We start from the raw sequence: 25,195 nt of genomic DNA, 5'->3' as shown, positions 1-25,195 counted from the left end.
CATCCACGATGCCACCAAACACTACCTTTTTAAGTGAGCTACTGACCTGTGAGTTACCACTGGAGAAATTTTAGGTCTCTTATTTTTCTCAGTGGCTTTTGCCTGCAATTTAGACTGAATAAACAAGTGGCTTTTTCAGTAGAGTGGTCTGCTGCAAACCTTTTCTGGGATGGCAAGTTTCTGATGTGTTGGACTCTATGACAGAGAGTCATTCTGACTTGCAGGGACAACACGTGCAGGTACAACACAGCTGAGTGAGGAGATGAAGGCTGGAAGGAAGAGACTGAAAGAGACTACTTCCTGTCTCCTGGGTGCAGCCTTCCTTTTAGACTGTACGTGCACTACATCTTTGGGTAAAAGCAAAGTTGAGTCACATTAACACCCAAGGCCTCATTCACTAAGAAGCACAACTGAAAGGAGAAAAAAAGATAAGCTTCTCTGGGAAAAAAGAAATAAAGTTTTCAATGGGTATTTATCCTGCTAGCAAGAACTTCAGTCATTTAGATATAGTTTCCAGCAACCTGAGAATTAAACTCAAATCACAACGAGCCAGTTGGTGAAGAATGCTATTAGGAAAGCTTCTGTGCTCAGGCCTCTCCTTCCCAACTTTTGATGAGGTTATCCACTCATCTATGTGTCGGGAATTCAGAAGATGGAAATAATCAAAACTTACACAAAACCACTGTGAGAACAATGGCAACGACCATAATGAGAAGTGTGGAAAACATATTGGTTGGATATCCAGAGTCAAATATATGGCTGGCAAGACAGCAAGAACTGCAAATTACAGTTATGTGCCATTGCGATGTTAAGCCTATTGAAAACTCTCTATGTAAAACTAGTCATAAGCAGAAGTGCATTTCACGTTTCATATTAGTAGGAAATGTGAGTCTTTTTCACCAGTGCTGTTTAAAAATGGGTCATGTTTGCTGAAGATGTGAAAAGGACTGGTAAGAACACGGAGAAACACTGCTACAGAAGCCTGTGTGTAGCTGTGGTTTCAAGTTTCCCCAAGAGAAAAGGGCAGCTCATAGACACTTCATTTTGTACTGCTTGCTCTTTATAGGCATTTCTCCATGTGGTAGCTCAACAGTACTGTTGCTATCCCTGCTGACGTAACCATTTATTCCACGTCTTTGCTTTTCTTCTTACATGCCTGCAGCAATTCTGAATAGGATCTCATATTAGTAGTACCTCAACTCAGTACATTTAAACTGCACTTTCTCACGCTGATTGTCTAAATTCAGTAATTTATACAGAGGTTGCTTACATTTTGTTCTGAAAAGGACATATCATAAACAGACTGTTTTACCTACTGACTGGAGGTTGAGTTGGAAACAACAGGTGAGGTGAGTCCTGCAACAAGCTGAGGAAATTCTGTCAGTGAATTCAGTTTATACCAATGCTAATTCTGATCACTGGCTGGAAAGCCTTGTCTGGGTCATGTTCACTGGGCAGCTCAACCAGTGCCCTTCAAAGCCTCTAGCATTCTCTTCCTTATTATCACCATTATACTTATATAGCTATTTTTAATAATGAAACATCCCTGAGTGGCATACAGTGCAATATCTGCATCGAGCAGTGATTGTCATTTACAAAGCGTGAAACATAAAAAAGAAAGAAGAGGATTGAGTCTCCAACACGCTGTTTCTAATGGATGTCAGAGATAGGAGTTAGTCTCCAGAGCAGAGGCAGAAAGTGTTGGGATAGGATGTTAGATGTAGGTACTGTATTACTGCCAGGAGAAGAAAGCTGTTCCCAGGTTTCCATTTCACATGTACTTAAAAAACAAAAAAACAAAAAAACAAAAAAAAAAAACACAAAACAAAACAAAAACAAAAAAAAAAAAAAACAAAAAAAAAAAAAAAAACCACTGCTGTGTTTTAATTTGATATGGTTGCCCAAGTTCTGTATTCCTGGAATGCCAAATAGACAATGGCTCTGAAAGAAGGAACCAACTTCCAGTCTGGACCTTGGTTCTTCTGGAAATGGCACAATCAATGAGAAATCAGAAGGAAGGAAGATGTGGGCAGTTTGGATGTGACTAATATGTGCTTTGTAGCACAGCTTTACAGGAGGTGAGAGACAGTGTGGAAAGAAGCCATCAGTTGTGTAACTCTAGTTAAGCTGCCCGACTGCCTTGCAGACTGCTGTGGACTTGCAGTCCAGTGGTGTGAAGCTGAGGGGCTGATGCATAGCAGTAGTTTTGCACCCTCCTTGTGTAGTAGTTGCTAGGTCAGAAATCCCAGCAACACTAACCCAAAGGGAAATGAACATCTATGCAAGCTGTGACCATGAAAGAAACAAATAAAGTTAAACAATCAATATTATCTTCATGGACAAGTGCAGTAGCTGCTCCACCAGAGAGCCTTAACCTCACACAGGTGTTCAGACAGTGATGATGTTCAGGGCACAGCAGAGAAATCTGAAGTGAACTATAGGAAACTTGAACTAAAAGTATTAAAAAGTAAGAGTGATGACATCTCATATCAGAAGGGACCAAGGGCCTCTGACTTCACAAGGGGTTGAACACCTTCTGTGCAGTAGTGAGATGTCTCAATTTCTAGTGGCCTGTTAGAGCTATGGGAGCCTGACTACACGCAGAATCAATTCCCGAATGCTGCCTGTCACAAGACAGTCCTAAAATGTATGTTGTTTTTGGAAATCAGTTGGTTCAGCTGAATGCTTTCTCTTGTCCTGTTTTTTGTTTTCTTGTTTGTTTGTTTGTTTTCCCTAGCAATTACTACAGAAATCTTTCCATTAGAAGAAAATATGACTCTTGGAATTAATTCTTTATACAAAGAGCTGGCAAGAGTGGTATTTACACCAAAATTAAGTCCCTGTGGCAGTGTAACAAATAGTCTGCATCTGCCTGCTTGATGCCAAGGATAATTTAGATCAATGTGGTCCAATTATCTGAGAGCAATGTGAGAGGACTTAATATATGTTTTAAATATTCTTTTTTTGAATATCTGGGGTTAATCAGTCATTAAAAATTGTGTCCCATCTGAAAGAATTGTCATGAAAAAAATCAACAAGCATAGCCAGTTGCTAAAGAGCAGATGTGACAAGTCCTAGTTCTAGAGGTTTAATTGAAGGGCTTCAGATACTCCTGTGGATTAATGAAAGCCAACAAATAAAGCACTGTAGTAATATTGTCTGAAATGCATTTCATGATTGGCTATGCAGTTACTCAATTGAACTTGTACTATTTCATTGTTTATAGCCTGAGGATAACTTGAATGTATAAAATCTGATAATGAGAATGTAAAACATCATATACAAATCACTGTATTAATAATGATGACAGAAATCCAGCCTGTAGCATTTCATCACTATTTCTTGTTCTGTGCACAGTGAACAAAGGGCAGAAGTACTAATTTACCTGTGTGGCCAAACTGAAATCACAGAAAATTAAATAAATTTTATCAGCACTGGTTAGCACCAGTAAATATATGAATAAATTTTTGCTATGAAAATAAACAAATTTCTTGCTCAAGTTCTGTATAAAATAGAAAAAAAAAAAAAAACAGAACAAACAATTTATAATATTATTTGAAGATAATAATTTGTTTAGCAATATTTGTAGTTTGTGCAGTCCAATTTGTGTACCATTGCTAGTGCTTTTAGGACAAAAGAAAATAATCCATTTTCAATCTCAGACTGGATGCTGCTTGTTCTGTGGTCTCTGGCAAGTCATTTAACTGCTTTGCCTACATTTCTTTATCTTTTAAAGAAAGGAAATAGTCCTTATAGACTGAAGAGATCATGAGGTTGCAGTGACTTAAGAACAGTGCTTTAAGGATAAAACTTCTTATATATAATAATAATTGTTAAATAATATGCCTTTTTCACAGGTGATCTTCATTTTATCATCTTGCCTAAGGTATAAATCATAATACCAGCTAAAGACTGATTGGCTCATTTGACAACAATAAAGAATTTTCAATATGTAATACATGAATGTGGATTATTTGTAAACATATCAAATCTCTTTGTTTATTAACCTTAATGATAGTAATAGTTATCTTACTCTATATTCTGTGTATTGGCTAAATACATTACTTTTAATGTACTGAAAATAATGGGTTGTTATTATAATGGATTTCAGATTAGTATATATATATCTAATACATATATATACACACACACACACATATATGTATATATATATATATGCTCATACTGAAGAAGACAAGGAAAACATGAATCCCCTGCAGTTAAAACTGAGTTCCTATAGGATATTTTTCCAAATATATACAAATTGACCTTGCATAAATACTGGTTAATTATTATTATTATTATTCTTTAATATTAGAAGTAGGTGGAGTGTGGAGTCCTGTTCATGGATTTGTCATGTAAAACAGTCTGCATGCAGATAAAATCAGATTACAAGAGGATGCCAACCTTAGGGCTTAAGTGGTATAAAGCAGCATCAAAAACAATGTTTTACTACATTAACTGAAGACATTTTTATATAATCATTGGAGTATGTGATAGAAATTTGGTATAAGAAGTATTTTAGAAATTGATTTATTCTAGGGCTAAGAAATTTGGAAGATTGCATCATTTTTACAACAAATCTCTGAGGAAAATTAACTTGGCTGTGCAGTTTTTGTATCTGTTTTGTACTCAGAATAGATTAACAGAGAAACATATTAGCTAATGGTTTGTAACTGTTCTTGCAGCAAGTCTAGGACTGCTAAAACAAGGATAGCTATGGAGTCATGAGGTGCGTGCGTAAACTTAGAAAGTGATGGTGGGCGAGGGGAAACTTTACCCAGCATCTGGAATAGGGTGTGAATTACCTGTTGATGCAGGAGAAGGAATAGAGGACTGAGATGGGAACTATGTGGTCTTCTGGATAAGCCAGGGGTTTTAATCTATCACCGACACTAGTTTCTGCAACCACTCTGGAGCCCAGCCATGGCCCCATGGGTTCCTAGTGACACAGCTCTGCCCTATGGCCTGGCAGTGTGGTCTTCAACTCCTCCTCACCAGCTCTCAGTTCATATTGCCTTCTTATTTTGAAATAAGGAAATGAATCTGTTCATATCCCTTCCTCTGCTTCTTTTCTACTTATTTCTGCCTCCTCCTATTTCTATTCAACTCCTTCCACTGGCAATTCCCTAAGGACACTTTTCTGAAAAAGCTCCCAACAGATAGACATGATGATATGGACAGAGACATGGCAAGAAGTAAATCCCTGCTTTTCTGCAGGAAAAAGTTTATGGATTTTTTTTTTTTTTAAAATTTATTTATTTATTTAATTTTTTTTAATTTTTATTTATTTATTTATTTTTAACTCTGGCAGAATCCAATACATTAATCAAGACTGCAATTAGTCTGCAAGATTGTGTCTGTGGCAGTCTTCCACTCCTCTCTGTATTCACCTTTGATTTTGCATGCAAATGCACATAAGATCAATTTGGAGATGGACAAAAAGAAAGCCCCAATCCGTTGCCTGCCTCCTGAAGTGAGCATCAAATCCTATGTATGTATGTATATGTGTGTTTAACATATATGTATATATGTGGAATGGAAACCATCAGTCTTGTTTAGGTGATGGTTTTGTTGGAAATAGTGTTATGTTCATAACACTCCATAACCATGGCTATTGTTCATTTTGACTTTCTCCTCCCTTCCTTTCTCTGCTGCTGCTTTTCAGAGCTACATTTTAGGCTACCTAAGGTTTTCACCGAGTTCACTGTATTTCTTTCAGAAAAAACAAAACAAAACCAAAGCCAGACAAACAAACAAAACAACAACAACAACAACAACAACAAAAAATCAAAATACCAAAAACCAAGCCATGTCTTGCAACTATTTTTCAAATAGGCATACAATATAAAAAAAATTAAAAAAAAAAAAATCTTTTGTGTAATCAGAGAAGTGGGTGGGACAGTCTATGTTTTTATTCTGTTTTTCAGATGACTTCACTGACTCAGGTCCTAAAATGTTCACTCTTACATATGCTGTACCCCTGTAGCAGGGAGAAAATTGACAAAAAGCTTTTCCTCTCTCCACTGAAATCATCCAGACAAGGCTTTTGCACCATTGGTATATTCCTGATGTTTCATTTACAGACTGCACATATGCACTACATTACACATTTCAGGAGTGATCCTGTCATTACACACTGGCTGTTGATGATTTAACTCTGACTGGCAAAGCAAATCGTGATTGCCCAAAGTGAATCTAATATATTACTTGGAGAGCAAGAAATGCAGGACAGCCTGGCTGAGCATCCTTTAAAAGTAGGCATGGGACTTTTAAGCTACAGCATGTATGTATATAATACATACATACATATATATGTGTATGTATATATACGGCATATACATATATATGTATGTATTTCATACATGCACAATAATTTCAAAGACAGCTACAAATTTCCACATGCATTAAACTATCTAAAAACATAGAAATAGGCAAGACTAATAAGTGGAATTTTCTTAAATTATATTTGAACAATAAACAGCAAGAGTAATACTGCAAAGTACTGCTCTATTCTCATTTATATCTACAATAAAATTCTATGAACAGTTGTCTCCCAAAACATATCCCAATGAAATAAAATTAAAAAAAAAAAAAAAAGGTAACACCCAGTGTCCTATATTTGTATACTCATTGTCAGTTCAAAAAGAAAAAAAAAAAAAAAAAAAAAAAAAAAAAAAAAAAAAAAAAAAAGAAAAAAGGTAAACAAAGAAAAGAGAAAAAAGACATCCCCACTCAGGATTGCATATTTACATTCTTCAAACTGTAGCGGTGAAAAATAATTCTATTAAGTGCAGAACATTCCTAGTGTTGCAGTAGTGACATTTTTAATAAGTTCATTATGAAAACATTTCTTTTTGTCTTAACAGTGATGCATTCCATGACTACGTGAAAATTTCATTATCCCCTTCACTTGCAGCCAGTGGTTGAGTCTGGATTGAAAAGCTCCTTGTATAATGGAGGAAATAGTGTGTTCACTATATCTGGGTGAGACTGTTTAAATACCTGTAGTTTCTCTCCGTGCAAGTTGCAAAGTGCAGTAATGGTTGGTATCTTGGCTATTAACTGTGAGACATAAAAGAAGAGGGAGGAAACAAATTTAGTGCAAGTTACTAATTCCAGAATTAATTAATATAGCATCTTGTTGGGAAACTGCAAGTGCCAAAACCACATTTAACAAGGAACTGCCTCTTGGGGCTCTCATTAAAATAGTCTGATTCTCACTAAGGTACCAATAAAAGGATTCATGGACTGAACAAAATATGATTTAAGAGGAAAGAAGAGCGAGGAGAAGAATACAACAATGCTTACTTCAATACAATGGAAGCAGATAGTATGATACTTTTATGTTAATGTAGTAGTGGAGAAGAGGTTAGAAAAAGATACATGTCTGAGGAAGGCTTAGATCTTTTTTAACAATTTACCTTTGTCAGAGTCTCATCATCGAGGTGGTTCTTCTGGATCACATGCTGAAGTGCAAAGTAAATCTTTTCCTGAAGCTTCTGGACCTTCCTTGGCTCTATTAACCAGGCTCGATCTAAGAAAAAGGAAGGCAAGAGCTAAGGACAGGTGTGGGGTATGTCATGGATGAACATGGTGCCCCATGCTAGCAAGTGTTTACAGAAAATGTAATTCCCATGAGGAAGGGCATCATAATTAAAAGATGGTTTTGGAAGCAAAGTATCTTAATCAATTAAAGGATCACCTGAGAGTTTAATTGAGATACACTAAGCATACCACAACAAAATAATTGCTCTGTATTTCTGTTTAAATCAGTATGTTAGAGAAAGATGGGAGTAGAAATGAAACAAGATGCAAAGCATTTCACCATGTTTTGCAGGTACATTCACTGCTCTAACTTCATATTGCCTAAGTAAAAAACATATCATGTAATTTCAATGTCTTAATACATAAATGATGAGCATATTGATCAAAACAGTAATTTCTTTGAAAACAACGGAATGTAATAATTGAAAAATTAAAGCAAAATACATCTCATTATTTACTAGGTTTACTAGGCTAACATTTTAAGACTGTATGTTATACTCTTTATAAAAAGAAATGTCTTCCTTCAAAAGAGTTTCTTTAATAATTCAAAAGAATTATGAGCTGTTGAAATGTCCTGAAGTGCAAATGTCTTGTTATTTAAATATATTCTCTTTTTAAACAACACAAAGAAGATAATCTGGAAGAATTAACAATTACAGATTGAGTTGTTTGGACTTATACTGAACTCAAACCCAAAGTATAGGAGGTCTTTTGTAAAATGTGTATTTTCTCATATCATAGCTTCTGGAAACAACAATGCATGAAGCATAGTAGCAGACTCCAAGACAATCTCTAAAACATAATAGTGTTTATAGCACTGCCAAACTCTCTGTGTTCCCATTCTGCAAACTTATTTTCCTCTCTCTCACAGTCAGACTGACTCTCAGACATAGATTTTAGCTTTGCAAAAAGAAATATGAAATTATGTTTTGCCACAGGGATTGAATCTTAACGTACACATTGAAGGGTGTGGGAATATCCTTTTAATTTCCAATGCTCCTTTCCCTACCTCCCTGAGTTACAAACACTATCCATAGAAATAGTGTAAGTTGAAAGACTGAAGAGTATTTCAGCAGATAAAAATCAGGATTCTGCCATTTTTCTGACTGTCTGCAGAGATATCTGTATGGAAAATGTCCATCACCAAATTCTCTGAAAAGAGATAAACCCCAAGCAGGGTTTACTTAGCAGGTAATCAGACAAAGAAAACAATGTTTGTGCATAGCTTAAAGAATCATGACTTTGGAAGGTAAACCAATACTGACAGTGGCCACAGAAACAGAATTAGCTGAGAGCACACACAGTATTGACACAAATAAGCTCACAATAATATTTAGGCTTTACAGGCTAAGTGTCAAATTTTATGTTCTTGGAAAACATGCCTTTCAGTAGTATTAAATCAACACCTAATAGGTGGCAGGTTTAAGCTAGAAAGATTTATCACAGCTAGAAAGCTAGAAAGATTTATCACAGAGAACAATACTTAAAGATTTATCTTTCTGCCACAAAGATGAGCTTAAAAATAGACTGAGGCTGTGGGAGCACAGGTTTCATCACTTGCCTGTCATGGAGTATGCTGTATATAATGCAAGAGTTCTTAAAATCACAGCGTAGGCTAGGTGAAACTTTTAGTACGAATATTAAGTCTGTCTCCCAAAATGTAGTTCCCATCTGCAAGTTCATTTGGACTTTCCACATACCTCTAAATATATTCAAAAAAGTGGAAGAAAAAGTCAATAGATCAATGGCTACCCATACGGGATTTGAAAAACTGATTCAGCTCTACAGCTTTCCTTTAGGTCTTGACTATTCTGTCTTTGAAGACTGCACTAGCCACTAGGCAAGAAAACACTGTAGAAAAGGGTGAAAGATAAAAGAAAAGGTATTCAGCAAGATTTTCAGAAAAGATACTGGCAAGGTTAATGTCTTACCACCCATTTCCAACACTTATGCAAGTGAAGAGTCATTCTACATCATTAACCTTAGAATCAGAAATCAAGTGAAAGAATCACCTCCGATCACCTTAAAGTACAAAATCTGGATATGTGCTCTTAGTCAGATGGAAAATGGGCCTCAAGCTTAGCTTCATAACCTGAACTATTGTGTTAACAGATGTTCTTAGGTCACCCCATCCCTGCTGATATTGCTCTGTTCCCTGTAAATGCTGAGATTAAGAGCACAATAATCACCTTTCAGTGCAGTGGCCTCTGTAGAAGAAAAGCATGAATATGAGTGCTCCCCAAAGAAAGCGGCTATGTCTCTAAATTAGTGAGTGGAAGAACAGATGCAGTTTATTCTCAGAACCAGCGCTTCCTTTTTTTCACTTTCATGTATGTTCGCAAGATGAAACACTTTACTGTGAAGAAACCAGAACATCTAGTGCAGAGGGAAACTGATTATTTCTCTATCACTTTTTATTATTTTTCAAAGGAAATAAATGACAACTTTCAGTGTCATTACAATTTGCACTGCCTTCCCTTGCCATTCACAGACTTAACCCAGCTGAGATAGAGCTTATTTGAGTGACACAAATTGGCAGTCTTTTAATGGAAGAGAGGTTGCCTCCTCTCAAGGTTATGATGCTTCAGCCCATTCTGTCTAATTGCTTCTTCCATGACTAAAGATACCCTTTCTTGCAGACAACAGGAAGAAGTGGTCAGCATACGTTAAACACTTTCACGTGTGTTTTTTGGTAAAGGAATAAGAGATATTCAGTGTGTCCTCTTGCTAGCAAGTAGGAAAAAACAACTTGGTCATGAAATGGGAAACTGTGGATCACTGCAGTATTTGCACTAATAATACCAGCTTTAACCTTCAAACTAGATAATGGTTAAAAAACTTGGAATTACTTCTGTGTGTCTTAGCAGAGGCTGCTATTCAAGAGACAGCCAGCTTTGAAGTCAGTGTCATGGCTGATGCTTATCATGACTGAAATGTATTACTAAAGATAGTGGAGAAGGTTTTACAACACATGCTTGCAAAACAGTTGTCTCAAGCCAGTGCTCAGTTGTTAGTTATTTCAAGCACTTATTACAGCTGTGGATGTGTGACAGATGTTGCTTAGCTGAAAGACATGAAGAATTGCAAAGCTCAGAACTTTAATTTTCATCAAATGTCTACCTGTAACTAAATGCATTTCATAAATGGCTTGATCAAAAATACATTAAACCAATCCATTAAAATCAATAGGAAACTTTTCATTATTCAGGTCCAGGTCTAAGGTACAGGACACTCAGAGATGATGGAATATTTCTGTGACCAGATTTTGTCAAATTGGGCTACAATTTTTGTTGCCTAGATTACCTGGGTGACAGAAATATTACTTCTTTTTAGTTTGCTAGAAATCACATATCTGAGTATTTTTCTTTCTCCTTACAAATGAGATGCCTTCATCTGAAATAAAGTGCTTATAAGCCAGCACTGAAACCATTTTATTGCTTATGTCTCTTCAGGAAACACCTAGATGTTAAAATAAGAAAAACTTGCTTGTATGATTGAATGATTCAATCATTCATTTCATTTTTTGTTGCTTGGTTCTTAGCACATTGCTCAAGAATTTAACAGTTTAGATTGCCCCAGAATTCCCAGGTTGTCCTTAGCTTTGCATAGAGTCAGTCTGCTGACAGGTCCCTAATGTCAAACAGGTGCAGATGCCGTACATCTCCATCATGGTTTGCTCTTATCTGTGGAGAAAAGTACTGCTAGAGAGGGACCTATCAGGGTACTGTGAGTCCCCTGTCTCAGTAGAAATCAGGGCCCCTGGGAGTTGTTTCCCAGGCAATTTTCACTTCTATGCAGAAATGGATAGTGGCTGAAGAACATATGTAGCAACGGAAGCACACTAGAGGGTCCTTTCTGGAGCAACCAGATCTCATGTTATACATAGGCACTGGCTTGACCATTTCAGCTCCAAGAAGTGACCACAAGAACAGGTCAGAGGGAAATCAGGAGTAGAGTTCTTTCTGGAGGTATCATTAATGATGAGAACAAACATGTTGACACCATCTGTGCTAGTCTAATTCTGCCTAATGTAATCTCCTCCACAGATGTACAAGAGGGCAAAGTGACCTAGAGGAAGACTTTAGTAGAACAGACTGGAAAAATAATTAATGGTGGGATTGTTTGTAAAGACCTTTCAAAAGGTTACTCTTAATGGGAGCTGGAGGCCTAACTTCCCTGAGGCATGTTTAAAATCCTACGCTAAATTCTAAGGTTGCTTATGTGGAGCTGTGGTATGTGAATACTTGAAGAAGAGCATTTTACCTCTGGAATTACTACCTCTTAAATGGAGTTAAGTTCAGACAGAACTTCATGGAGGTTTTTACTGCTTATGTTCTTATTGACATAGAAGAATCCATTAATAGCTGAAGATTCTAACCTGCTCAGGGATGTGAGGTTTGAGCTCACTGAGGATCCAAGCAGGAACGTGCATCACCTTGGGAAACATATTTCTCTGTGATTTGAAGCAATGCCAGAAGGCACTGCTTATCTGCACGAACCTGCTCCATGCCTATTACCCTCATTCTCAGCACCTATTTCTCTCTCATTTTCCAGTCTGTCTTTCTCTTGCATCATGAAATAACTTACAGACACTAAGGAGATGGTCCTTGACTGAAACATAATCAGTCTTTGCCTGTAGGTTAAGTTCAGATAGACAATTCAATTTCATTGTTATTGTTTTTTAATAAATAACTGGTATGTTACATATTTTGCCTATTTGTAAACTTCTGTGATGGGTTCACCAAATTTGGATCTATTTTCGATAGGTATAACTGCTGACATTCTACCAAAAAGAACTGGAGGTGTGTTTGAGTAATGCAGGTATTCTTCCATTAACACACTTCCTAATGCGTACATACATAATATTCCAGTGTAAACCATTATTTAAGTAGGTAGATTGGAACAATACCTGGTGATATCAGAACAGCAGATGAAAACAAGGCAATCTCCTCCTCAGTAAGCTGTAAGGAACACAAATTCTTTGCAAAGTCAAATGCTTCATTCACCAGATCATCTGAACCTACAGACCACAGAGGACAAAGTCAAAATTAGAAATTTATTAGCTCTCTGACCTGGCTTGAAAAGTATATAGTTTTGAGGGGAAAAAAAGAAAAACAACAAATGAGTAAATGTCTGTGTCTTTAAAACATGCCTTTTATCAGCTATTAAAATTCCACTTGCTCTAAAGATCAACTATTTCATCTACCACTAAATCATGCAATAGAACACAAAAATTATAAAAAATTATGGACACAACTTGTACAAAAAGAACACAGAGATTTAGAAAGGGGTTCTCTTTTCCCAGTGTGAAATGTTATTTATAAACACATATTAAAGCTAAGGAGGAAGAATAACAAGTCCTAATTAAATTTCACATATAAAATATATTAATTAACAGTACAAATACTCTAAAAAATATTTGAAAAGGACCAAAAACATCCAGTAATACACAAGAACACATGTTTTATTCATGCAAGGCAGTGCAATGCTATTCCTTATTCAAGAAAAAAATAAACCTGTATGGCAAATTTTTGCACTAAATTACTGTTCTTGAATTTGGTTCTGCTTGCATCATGCTAAATTTGCCAATTATGTCTGCTTCCATGGATTGCCAAAACACACCCACTGACATTTCAGATAGAACTTTACATCATGTTCATAAATGAAGCAATTGTTTCAAAACACAAATCTAAATGAGCTTAAAAGTTTTTGGCTAAACAGCATATTTGCTAAGTCCCTTCATATGTTTTGTCATAGTTCATCATTTTAGTTCCCTCTTTGCTGGAATGAAATGGCTTTTTGCAGGACACAATTAGTGGAACTAATTTGATATGTCAAGTATAGCTGACCTGCGGTAATAAACCACTTAGCTTCCACCATAACCTGTGTTTTAATCAAAGCTTTAGATGGCAGAGTAAAAAATCTGATAAAATCCTTATAGTGTTCTTTTTCTTTAGAGAAAAACAACTAATACTGGCAGGCACTGGAGTATCTTTTCCATTTCCAGTTTAGAGATTCGGAGGTTTGGTTTCAACATTTACTGAGGGTTTTTAATGTTTATCAGGGCTTTCAGAAGGATAAATCTGTCATTATTTGGACCAACATTTATTGAAAGGTTTGAAAAGAAAAAGTCCAACATACCCAAGGCTTTGAACATCTGCATCCCTCCATACTTCCCTTCAAACAGAACAGTATTGTTGAGTGGGTTGAAGGCACGGCACATTCTCACCAAAACCACTTCCAAGCAGCCTACAGAAGAGAAAAAATAGCAAAAGTGCCACAAATTATTGCAGGCCAAAGCCTTCTGGAGGCATCAAGGTAATATCTCACTGAATTTGGGGAAAAAAAATACATCTCCTTGAATTCAATACAGGAAATGAGTAATTTCTTGTCCAGTCAGACTAACTTTTCCTTAGGCTTATTTTCTTCAGCGCAGCAAATTGATACTGTGGACTTAATATGAATTTAAACCTGGGCATATAAAGCTAATTTGAAATACTTTATCCTGAAAACTCTTGTTTCCCTTATTTTACTTTTAGGCTGGGGAAGATCCAAAGGAACAGATTTTTTATTTTTTTTTTCTTTTCTTTCTTTCTTTAAATATTTTTAAATTAATTAATTAATTAATTTTTCTTTTAATTCTTCTTACAGAATTTCCTGTTTAGGGAAAACAAAACAAACAAACAAACAAACAAACAAACAAACTCTGAATTTGAGAATTCTTTTGCAGATAAATTTTGGAATGAAAGACCAGATTTTATAACTTCTTCTGCTAGGCATTAACTGCAAAACAGAAAATATTCCTTAGGTGTCTGCATCCTTTGCCCTTTGCAGCTCTGATGCCTCAATCCAGTCCCACTTAAGCCACAAACCCCTGTGTGCAGAGCAAGGAACACACCCTCTTTCAAATGGAATGAACAGTTCCCTCTTGAAACAGGAAGTACTTCTTATGCTTTAATGAGTCACCTCACACTGCATCACACCTTTTACACATGGAGGGAGCGAGAAACTGATATGACAGGGTGAATGCAGTTAATTACCAGCAGTGGCTCACTTGGTCATGCCATTTAGTCCTGCTGAGTTTAGTAGAGTTATTGCATAGTCACAATAAATCTTGTCATGCTTTCTATGGAGGACAGAAATTACCGCGTCCCACATCAGGGAAGGAAACCCTTTTCCACCTTGCCCTTAAGCACACACGTGCACACGCAGGCACGCACAGAGAGCATGGCCGGAGCACGCTGCTGTAATCCGCTCTCATTTAGTCCCAAACCAACTGGCGCCAGCATGGATTTTCCCTCCTGTGCACTGGCTGGAGGGTATCTCTGTAGTCTCATTAAAAAGATTAGAGATGACCACAGAAGCATTCACTAATGACAAGTGGGGATTTACTGGGTGGCAGATGACTGATTCAACCAGCTCAATCCACAGGGTCCTTCCACTACATGTCAGGTTGGGGACTGCAGTTGCTGCAATGACTCTGTGTGTATATTTAATAAGCACAAGTGGCTGTAGAAAGTAGTGGATCAGAAAACAGTAACATGACTAATGGGGAAAACTATAGAAGGGTTAATGCAGCTAATGAAACAGACTGAAAAGTAAGGTTCTGTCAAAGCAAAAATGAGCCAAAGAACAGGACATGTGAGCACATTTCTACTGTACTGGGAGCTAAACCAGTCTCAAGCACTTGGTGTTTACCCACCTGACTTAAGGAGGAGAATTTGGTCATTCTGGCAGAGCTCCATGAAGCCTGTTATCCGCTTTGCAAACTCCACCACATACTGGATAGCATGAGTGATCTGAATGGCACACTGCTGCCAAAGAGCTTCCCTGGTCTTCCGGGAAAACACAGAAGGAAGAGTAAAACAATAAGCAAGTGAGCTCATCTATGTGCTAAGAACTTGCAGGAATGCCCAGTCTTCTGACTAACTCACCCCCTAAGCCCCCACCATGTCATAACCAGTGGCATCTCTGCTTTTCAAGGTGCCTGACAACTTCCATGAGAGGGCTGTTTTCATAGGTTGATTGCTTTAGTGGTCCAGACTGTGGCATTACCTCTTTGAAGAGGGAGAATACATCAACCAGTGTTAAAATGTGATTTTAATGTTGACTTTTGCACATGAGAGACCAACAGCGGAACAAACAATGTAAACAACTCAGTGTACTCTTAGAGAGAAAGTGGCACAGTGTTACTGAGTCATATAACAGAATATTTTTACTTGTTTGAATCTTTAAAAAATAACTGGGGTATAATTACTGTCTGAATAGTGAGTACAGGAAATTTTTGTCTCACTGATAACTATTTTCTTTGAGTATGCGTGTGTGCAAATGCCTTGGATCAGGTGCAATAACTCTGCAAGCTGCAGTATATTTTCACTTCTGCTTGTACTTAGTCCTGTGGCTTTCCTAGGACAAGCAGGAGTCTCTTCAGTCTCTTGCACAATCAGATAATCTCCAACTGATATCTGTCTGTAGAATCAATGCTAGTGATGGAGGCACAAGAGTGCGAGAGCACATCTTGATTTCTGTCGACTGAGCTACATCTGAAGAGGTGCCAGTAAGAAATATTCTGAATGGGACCTGAGAATTACAAAGGCAGAACAAAAATTCATTGTATTGAGACCTTTTTTTTTTTTTCTATCACTTCTGAAAAACCTCACTTTAAAGAGTAATTTAAATTTATCATTTACTGTTTATGGGTCATATTTCGTTTCTCACAGTGAAAAGATCTGTTACTCACATAGAAAAAGAATGTGCTTCTAACATCTTTCAAAATGATAAGGAAACAAAGGGTTTCTTATTATAATTTTTTGAAAGGCTTTACAAGAGAAAAGACCCAATTCTCATCACATTAAAGTTAACAGAATTTGTGCATAAGGTTTATACATCTGGAAACAAGCAATGTGTAGAAATCTGGATTCTATGACCATGTCTGAGTTTTGACATTAACAAAAATCCCAACATGATGGAAAGCTATTTCTTCTCTTTATGAAATATCACTCTTCCGTTTTCAGTGACCAGGGTCCTCTAAGATACTTAAAAGAATACTTTAACCAGCTTGTCCTTGTCGAATAGTTCATGGCTAACGATTTCAAAACATAGAGAGCAGCAGAAATATATTGCAGGATTGTACCTTGCTCTGGTAAACCTTGATTTCTTCATACGTGTGGGTTTGCCATGCTAGCTGGTGTAATTCCTCCATTGTATATTGGCATGTCTCCAAGTGAGATTTAATGATATTCTGTGCAATTCGATCTGAGGAGAAAGAAGATCTCACATGAGACATTTTGGTGAACAGCAATTTGCAACAGCAAAATGCTGAAAACATTAAAGTTGGAAAAGAAAGATATATATATTTTTAACCTTCCCTTCCAATTATATTTCTCACTTCTTTCCTCCTCTCCCTCCTTTGTCTCTCGTTCTGTCACAAATATTTCTGAAGTTGTCTGTTGCAAGATGTTTCAGCACCAAATACAAAGCCAAAGGATGCTTGACAAATAACAGATCCGCACGTGAAAATAACAGTGAATCTTATCATTATTAGCTGATCAATTTCTGAATCATCTCAGTGGTCTCTAGCATGGTGCTAGCAAGGTGTGAAAGCTGCAACTTGGTAGCCTATGTTTTAGAGTAGAGAGGAACAGCCCTCATACTCTGTGACAGTGCATGATTAAGTTGCATTAAAGTTATTCTGAAAACAGCTTTACATACTATTGCAGGACAAGAAGAATGGGATGCAAGGGGAATAGTAAGCATTGTGCTCTGGCTGGAAATCCCCTTGAGACTAACAGTAAACTTGCCAGGAAAGTAGTGAAAAAAGACCTTTGCTCCATAAGCCACTTGAGTGGATTAAGGATTTTCACAAAAAAATTCTAGCATCATTTCATTAGCACTGGACGTGGAAATGTCTTGATTAAGCTATTGAAATGTGATGATTTCTTAACTTACAGCTTTGAGACCTGTATGTCTAAGTGAGCAGTGGAACTGAACTGAAGCACTTGTGGCAGAATGTGCATTTATCAGAAAAAATATTATTCAAAAAAGGAGAGGACTCTGGTAATGCATTAGCTGAGCCCGAGTGCGTAAAATATAAAGAACTAGGAATGTCATCATTTACTCATCCATATCCTCAACAGTCTCCTTACAGTGGGTGGATCTGGTTCTTTGGAGTCCCAAAATATTACTGTTGTTTTGGCCAAATGTTATCTGAATTTGAAAGCACCAGCAAGAAGGAAAGCTGAAAAATGAATTTAAAAATTCATTTTGCCTGCAATCACTGCTATAGGAGTATGATTTAAAGGAAGTGTCTGTACTACTGTCACAGTTAATAAACAGAGGCTGAGTGGAGAGGTTCTGAAGAAAGCACAAAAGAATTCAGGTTTTTGTACAAATGAGAATATCTAATCAGTCTTTACAGGTACTTTTAACAGGTTGACATTGCCCTTAGGTTTTCTATGAAGGAACAGACTCACGAGTAATGATAGCTAAAAGTGTGTATTAGCAATTACAGAAATCTACCCAACATTTTGCCATGGAAGAATGGATGCAAGTTTGACTTCATGATGTTAAGATATTGCATATAGTAGTTAAAACATTAGAGGTAAATGTGCTTTTTGGAATAAAAACATGATATATTTTAAACTTTTTTTTTTTTTTTTTTTTTTTTTTTTTTTTAAGGATGAATAAAGGATAATTTAAGAAATACTAGTTAATAAACCCTGTTCTGTAAAGTAATTTCAGACTTTCAACCTTATATTGACATATTTAAAACAGTTTTAATAAAATCCATTTTCTGAAAACATCATAAGCTATAATGTATCTGACTGTAAAAAACATAGATTTTTAAAGTTGTGTTCCTGGATTTAACCAGAAGAAACTTAATTATAACTAGAGGAGTGTTTAAATCCTTTATTTAAAACACCACTGTAAGACGTACGGTTTGAACTACTATTGCAGTTCCTCAGTCTAAATGGTGAAGTATTTTGCCCTCTCCAGCCTCTGGCTGATCTCCGTTGTGATTTGTAGCCTAGCTCCACAAGCAACACTATTTGTTATGCAAGGATGAAACTATTCATGTTTTTGACGTAAATAAAATAATATATAAATACAACAAATACTTTAATACTACTGCGTAGCCAGATCAGATGACACTGCTCACACCTTTTCATTTCACTGACCTGATGTCAAATATATTTATATATATCATAATATAATATATATATATAGTATATATATGCAGTTCTATTTTACATCACTGTATATATTGCCAGTCCTGTTGTTTTTCCTACCTCTTACTTATTTAACTTAGGATCAAAGGACTGAGTGACAATGCATGGATTTTCAAGGTTTTGTGGGTATGGCATCCTGCATTTTATCTCTATACACCTTTCCTTTATGCCCTTATGCTTTTGTTGAACTGACAATAAAAATCATTTAGACATGAAAAGGACTTGGGCAATTGCGGCAAGCAACATCTCCAAATGCTGACATCCAAAGAGGAACAAGGTGCAAGAAGGACTTGCAAATCTTGAGCCACAGGCTCAGCAAGGCTGAGTATGTGATGTAAAGGGCACTCTGGGTCTCAGGGGTGGAGGATACTGCTTATTTTGTGTAAGTAGGCTGCCTGCTTACACTCTGAACTGTAGCCCCTGGATGGTGCACATATATCTTATATGGGATGTTCAATGCTGACATGATGCAAAAAGTAAAAGGAAAAGCTTCTCTCAGCTTTGCAGAGGGCCCAGGAAGCAAAGATCCAATGCAGACAGAACAAAGAACATAACTCTCAAAGGGATTTCAAGAAGCATAGTCTATTGTTATGTCATTTATAGATTTTAGCTCTTTTTACTCACATAGTTGGAAACTACGCACATCACTGCAAATCCCATGCAGAAAGGAGCTCCTAAACCATTGGGAATAATGTATAGACATCCAATCTAAATCTATTCTGATGGATGGCAACTGATACTGTGCAGAATGCAAAATATAACACACTTCTGGGAGACTAGCAGCTCTGAAGCATTGCTGACAACTGAGTTCAATCAAAGAATGGGACAATGAAGGAGGAAAGCAACTTAGGTCAGTGGGAGGTGAGTCTTAATACAGAAGCTATGGCCTCAGCTCCATGGCAGTACCCTGCTGGGAGGATTCTCAACAGCTATGTTTCTCCTATCCTACAGGATAGAAGATTCTACTGCCATCTTTTCACACATCAGGTCTGGACTTCAAGTCATTTTCATTTTTGTTTTCATTTTCATTTTCATTTCATTTCATTCCATTTCACCACCTTAAGCCAGAGATTTCAAGGGTCCCCTGACACTAGGAAGCTGCAGAGACGTATCTCTAGCTAGAAATCCTGTTTCCATGGGATGCAAAGGACTGGAAAGACAGTGACAGTCTTATGACCTCAGTGTATTTCCCATTGAAATGTTGTCAGTGTCCATAAGGTACATCAGGTTTGCAACTTTCATTGTATGAAATAACAACTAAAGAAATGTTGCTATTAAGAGTGATAATAAAACTTTGCAAAAGTTTCCTTTATAAGGAGCATCTGCTGCAAGTTTTTTAGTAAAAATTAATGACTTCAACAAAAAGGAACTACCGAGACTGTATGAAAATATACCATCAGAAGTAATAATCACAACTGTAAACTGCATGATTTTAAAGCTTATCTGACATAGTATGTAAACGTTAGGTGTTTCCTCCTCTGATTTTGTCTGGGTTTATTATATCAGAGTTATGGTATGCAGTGGGATCAGCTAAGACTGGATAACAACATGGGGAATCTGAAATGCACAGCATAGCCTGGCAGATTGACTCTGGCTGGGAAACATGGGCAGTGGCTGAACTCCAGCATGCACTGTGATGCAGAAACATTTCCATTAAATAGTTAAGTTCTAAATTTGAAGATTTTTTGTTGTTGTTGTTGTTGTTACCCTGATATTTTTGTTGGAAAACAGACTATTTTTGAACAAATGCTGTAATTCATTAAGAAAAAATGATCTCTAGAAGGAAGTATTTGCTTCCAGAGAGGCACACTAGAAACAAAATAGGCACACTAGAAACAACATCAATAGAGAAAATGATTAATGGCTTTAAACAATATGAGGTCTTGAAAAATCAGAAGTACTCAGAGAAGATACATCTTGGAGTGATCAGCTGTTTTTCATTTCTGGACTGTCCATGTCTTACTAGTTTTCTGCACAGACTCACTATCCTAGTTGTACTGTCGCATTCATTCTCAGGTGTGACAAAGAAGCCTAGATATTGTCGGTTTATAGTGCCTCTGAATTTCCAAAGAAAAGTAAAGCACACCAAAACAGTCTGTGTGGTAAGCATCTGTTCTGTAGTAAAACATGCAAAAATGATAAATATTAGAAGCTGATTTTATGGTTTCATCCTTTGGATTATAGGAATGTCTGCCAGTAGGACTGGTTTCCCAGCACAGATAAGAACGGGAGATTTAATATGTCCTGCTTTCACAGAAATCTCCAACACAACAGGAGAGACAAGAATTTAATTACAGCACACAGCTCAAATCCCCAGTGAGAGATGTCCCTACCAGAACTCGACTAAGCCCTGACAAAAGTGGTGCAGAAGAGGGAAAATGTGCTTGAGATATTTCAAATTCTTCCCACCTCCTCCCCCCAAATAACTGATTAATGGGAAAAATTGACAAAACAGGTTCTTTCTCAAATAAATAAGTGGACAGTCATTGAGTTTGGGGCAGCTCAGACTTGAACAGAGCAAGCTGCAGGTCATAGGAGGGCTGAGGATGTTCTCTCCTGATGATGGAGCCAGAAAGATGTTGAATTATCAGGCAGACAGTGGCATTCACTGGGAGAAATGCCCCCACCGTGAAGAAGACATCAGCCCTTTTGTTCCTCAGATTGTTCTCATGTGACAAGATCTTGACAACAACAGCCTGTGTTTTTTAACAGCCCTGCTGCATGTACCTCCATTACACGCCTCTGCTGCCAAAGCTTGCTCCCGAAAGACTTGCCAAAGATTATAGTAAGAAAAACTGGAAGAAAGTAACAGAAATTGAAACATATCAGAAAAAAAGCTAACTAAAATTTAGAAAGAAAGGCTGAGAAGCTGTAAGTTGAATAGTACTGCTATCCAGTGAGTAGGAGAAATAAGCAGCACCCAGCGAGACACAGAAACAGTATTCAACAATGAATTAATGAGGACTTTGCAATGCAGCACTGTAAAATACAGTCAAATTTATAGTAGGAGATGTCCAGAAGAAGCTGAAAATCATACTTCAGGAAGCTGAAGATGAGAGATTATCTGTCAAGAAGATTTGTTCCTATTCAGAGAACAATTGTGGGCTTTTTGAAAGAAATACTTTGTGTATGCATGTAATTCTATGGTTTGTAAAATGCAATTGGTCAGACAAGATGGTCGCAGAGCTTGTAACTAGAAGGAGTGACAAAAACATGAATGAAAGATGTACACATGTACTGTGAGAAAAACAAAGGCTGTCCAACATGCAAGGGAGCCTGGTAACAAAAAAAATGTCTACAGAATGTGCTCCTGGTTTTGCAGTGTAGTGGATGCAAATTAGGCTCTTAAAGCCCGTGCAAGAAAGGGAGAAGAAAAACACATGATTCTGCAATGCTGGCCAAATGAACAGAGCAGTAAGCCCTATCATCATTAGTGCAACAAAGCTTTGGATGCTTACAGACATGTCATTGCCATTCCACCATCCGGCCTCCTTTCTCCCCATGATTTACTGGGTAAAAGGCACCTCAAGCATGTACATAGGAGCAGCCTGCAAAGGCCAACAAGATGCCACCTTCTGGGACACTTATGGGCCTGGCCATGGCTTCTGTCCTGCCCTTGTCTGTCACCTGCTGAGTGTTTACCAAAACTTGTCAGAACCTAAATTTTTGAGACACCTCCTTCGCTTTTTTGAAGTTGCACAGTAGTTAAAGTACTAGGTGCTCCTGACAGAAAGATAAGACAGATAACAAGACTGAACAGCCAAATTCTATCAGCAGAATTGGCCAAAAGTGTATGTGGCTAGGGAAGACCAACAGTGCACAGACAGTACAGCTACGTAGCATAAATGTGGGTCTACAACTTACAACTTTTAGAACAGCAAATGACCTTTTCTATTTCCATTTTTAGCTATTTGTCTGAGTTCTTCCTTCCTTCCTTACCTACAAAAATTCTTTATTTTAGGTTTCAGTAGATGCCTCACAAAAGGCACTCTGAAAAGGTTATGATAGCTCAAATATGCATTGCACCAGTGGGTTAGGAGCTGCTTAAATCCAAAGTACGTACAGAAAGCTGAACATTGCAACCTAGATAATATAAATCAGCCTAGCACAGACCTGCAGGGGTCTATCATCAGCTGATGAGTCAGCCTTGCCTTTTTCAGACATTTCCATGTAATATTTGGTGATATTCTACTGCAGCACTGAGGAAAAGCTCCAGCTTGGGGTCAAGTTCAGTGCTGGTGGGTATGAGTGTAATAACTCCAAAGACTGCACATGACATTCACCAGCTGTGAATTTGGCCTGCTAAGTGGAAATTATCCACAGGATTTGGCAGTGTCTGCTTCCTACAAGCTCTTTAGTTCTTTCATTTGCCACTCTTTTCTCATGAGAGATCCTAGTTTTTCTCACCATTCTCTTATTTTGCACTGGGAACTGAAGAACTTTGAAGTATGCCTCCTAAAACACTGATAATCATCCCCAATTAAAATGAATAATGAATTTTTAATTTGCCACTTACCCTTAGGATCCAGTTGAGTAGCTGAGAGCTCATCTCAACTTATATCCGAAGTTGAGCTCTCACAGGGATCCACTTTGAATTAATGCTGCAAAAACATCACATCTTTGCCTGGCTGCTATAAGCATGCATACCAGTTCATAAAAATATCAAAACTCTATCTATAAATTCTCAATAAAATTTATTTTATAATCAAAAACATTTTTATACTCAAAATAATGCTAGTCTAGTACTAAATCAACACTTCTCTGTGCTCTAATAAAAGAGAATCACAACAACTTAATATGATCTTTTTTTGAACTAATTTCACTAGGCAGATTCTCAAAAAAATTATGAGACAGCAGTAGAGGCAGCAATGCAGGTACTGAAGAAAAAGTATGTCCTAAAGTGGCTGTCATACAAGAAAAATGGGTCCCCAATTATTTTTTCTTTAAACAATTTGACTGAATTTTTTTTTTTTTTTTTTTTTTTTTTTTTGCATAAAACCAAAACCGTTTTTCCTTAAAGTGTTGGCAAAAAACAAACAAAACCCCCCAAAAACAAAAAAACCCTCCATATTTCATCTATCCCCATTTTTCTCAAACCGTAATTTCTTTCCAAAAGCCTTTGTAGATGGACTTCTAATTTCCACAGCTCTCATTTATTTAACAGATTCATAACACCACTCTGTATGCAGCCTAGGAAGTTGATACAAAACATTAAAACTCTCATATGTGACTAAAAGATCTTGAATATAGCTCAGGAATAATGTTCTCTTGTGTTCAAGTTATTGAATGCTTCGCATCAGGCACAGACTGAACATTAGGGGAACATTATGTGTGTGAATTCTGTATTTCCTCTCTCTCTCTCTCTCTTCATATAAATGGGTGTATTACTTGCGTTTCCAAAAACAAAACAAAACAAAACAAAACAAAACAAAACAAAAAGGCAAGAACAAACCAACCAAAAAAACCCCACAAAAACAAACAAACAATCAATCAAACAAACAAAAGGCTAATCACTTACAAAACATGACAATAAAATTCAAGGTCCTACTCCAAAGGAACCTAGAGTTTGGACTAAGAATTCAGTTAAATCCTAGAGGATTTACAGAGTAATGATACTTTTCCTGAGTCATAGCCAATTTAGTGTAAAATGCATAGTTTCAACTAATTAGAAATCATTTAGCTGGCAGCAAAAGCACGATCCAAGGCAATGGCTAGAGATTACAGGACATGGGCTCTGTAGGCACCATATAATTATCACAAATTTGTTGAGATGAGGTTGAGATGAGCCGCTTCTTAGCTTCTTCCAGCACAAATTTCACAATTATATTAAAACTGAAGTTGTTAAAAATAAGAATGTGTTTTCATTTACTACATTTGAGCAAACACGATTAGTGTGGACATTGGTCACCATAAAAGCTAGAAATACACAAAACATGGAACTGTTTGAATACTAAGACTCTGTAATTAGAGTTGGAAGCATTTTCTTTGTAACAGTCCTCAAAATGTTGGGAGAGCCTATGGTTATTGGAGTACCTTACTCACTGAAATAGACATATTTTCAGATTTTTATAAGTATTTAATATTGTTTAGGTAAAAATGGTTTGAAGAGTAATGACAAAACATTCAACAGCAATTCTATTTTCCTGAAGACATCTGCACTGGATCAGAGTGACGTCGCCACATACATTAAGAAGGTGAAGCAACCTGATTATTGTAAGCAATTGTAGATTAAAAAAAAATAAAATAAAATAAATTCATGCAGTCACAAAAAGGAACACAAGACAGTGCTCTGTACATGAATATCTTGCCTTAACTATTCCAATTTTTTATGTAATTTTCATCTGTGCATAAGTATTTCACTATGAAAAACTGTATTCTGATATTCATCTTCACAATTTGTCTGACTTTCAGGTTTCACT

At 36.9% G+C, this 25,195-nt stretch overlaps 1 protein-coding gene across 1 annotated transcript in view; it reads right to left on the bottom strand.

Annotated features, from left to right (window-relative positions):
- Positions 1–6,715: 6,715 nt before the first annotated feature.
- The window catches only part of RORB (RAR related orphan receptor B), a 136,846-nt gene continuing 118,366 nt past the window's right edge, over positions 6,716–25,195 (bottom strand). The window contains exons 5-10 of the mRNA XM_072359597.1: positions 16,682–16,803; positions 15,251–15,383; positions 13,690–13,797; positions 12,458–12,568; positions 7,425–7,537; positions 6,716–7,065 (exon numbers count right to left, since the gene is read on the bottom strand). Of these exons, the coding sequence (XP_072215698.1) occupies positions 6,910–7,065; positions 7,425–7,537; positions 12,458–12,568; positions 13,690–13,797; positions 15,251–15,383; positions 16,682–16,803 (743 nt within the window). The 3' untranslated portion in view covers positions 6,716–6,909. The remainder of the gene's footprint in view (positions 7,066–7,424; positions 7,538–12,457; positions 12,569–13,689; positions 13,798–15,250; positions 15,384–16,681; positions 16,804–25,195) is intronic.

This window comes from Excalfactoria chinensis, chromosome Z (genome assembly GCF_039878825.1).
Source record: "Excalfactoria chinensis isolate bCotChi1 chromosome Z, bCotChi1.hap2, whole genome shotgun sequence".
Classification (NCBI taxonomy): domain Eukaryota; kingdom Metazoa; phylum Chordata; class Aves; order Galliformes; family Phasianidae; genus Excalfactoria; species Excalfactoria chinensis.
The sequence above is the reverse complement of the archived record's forward strand: the minus strand, read 5'-3'. Positions and strand labels throughout refer to the sequence as shown.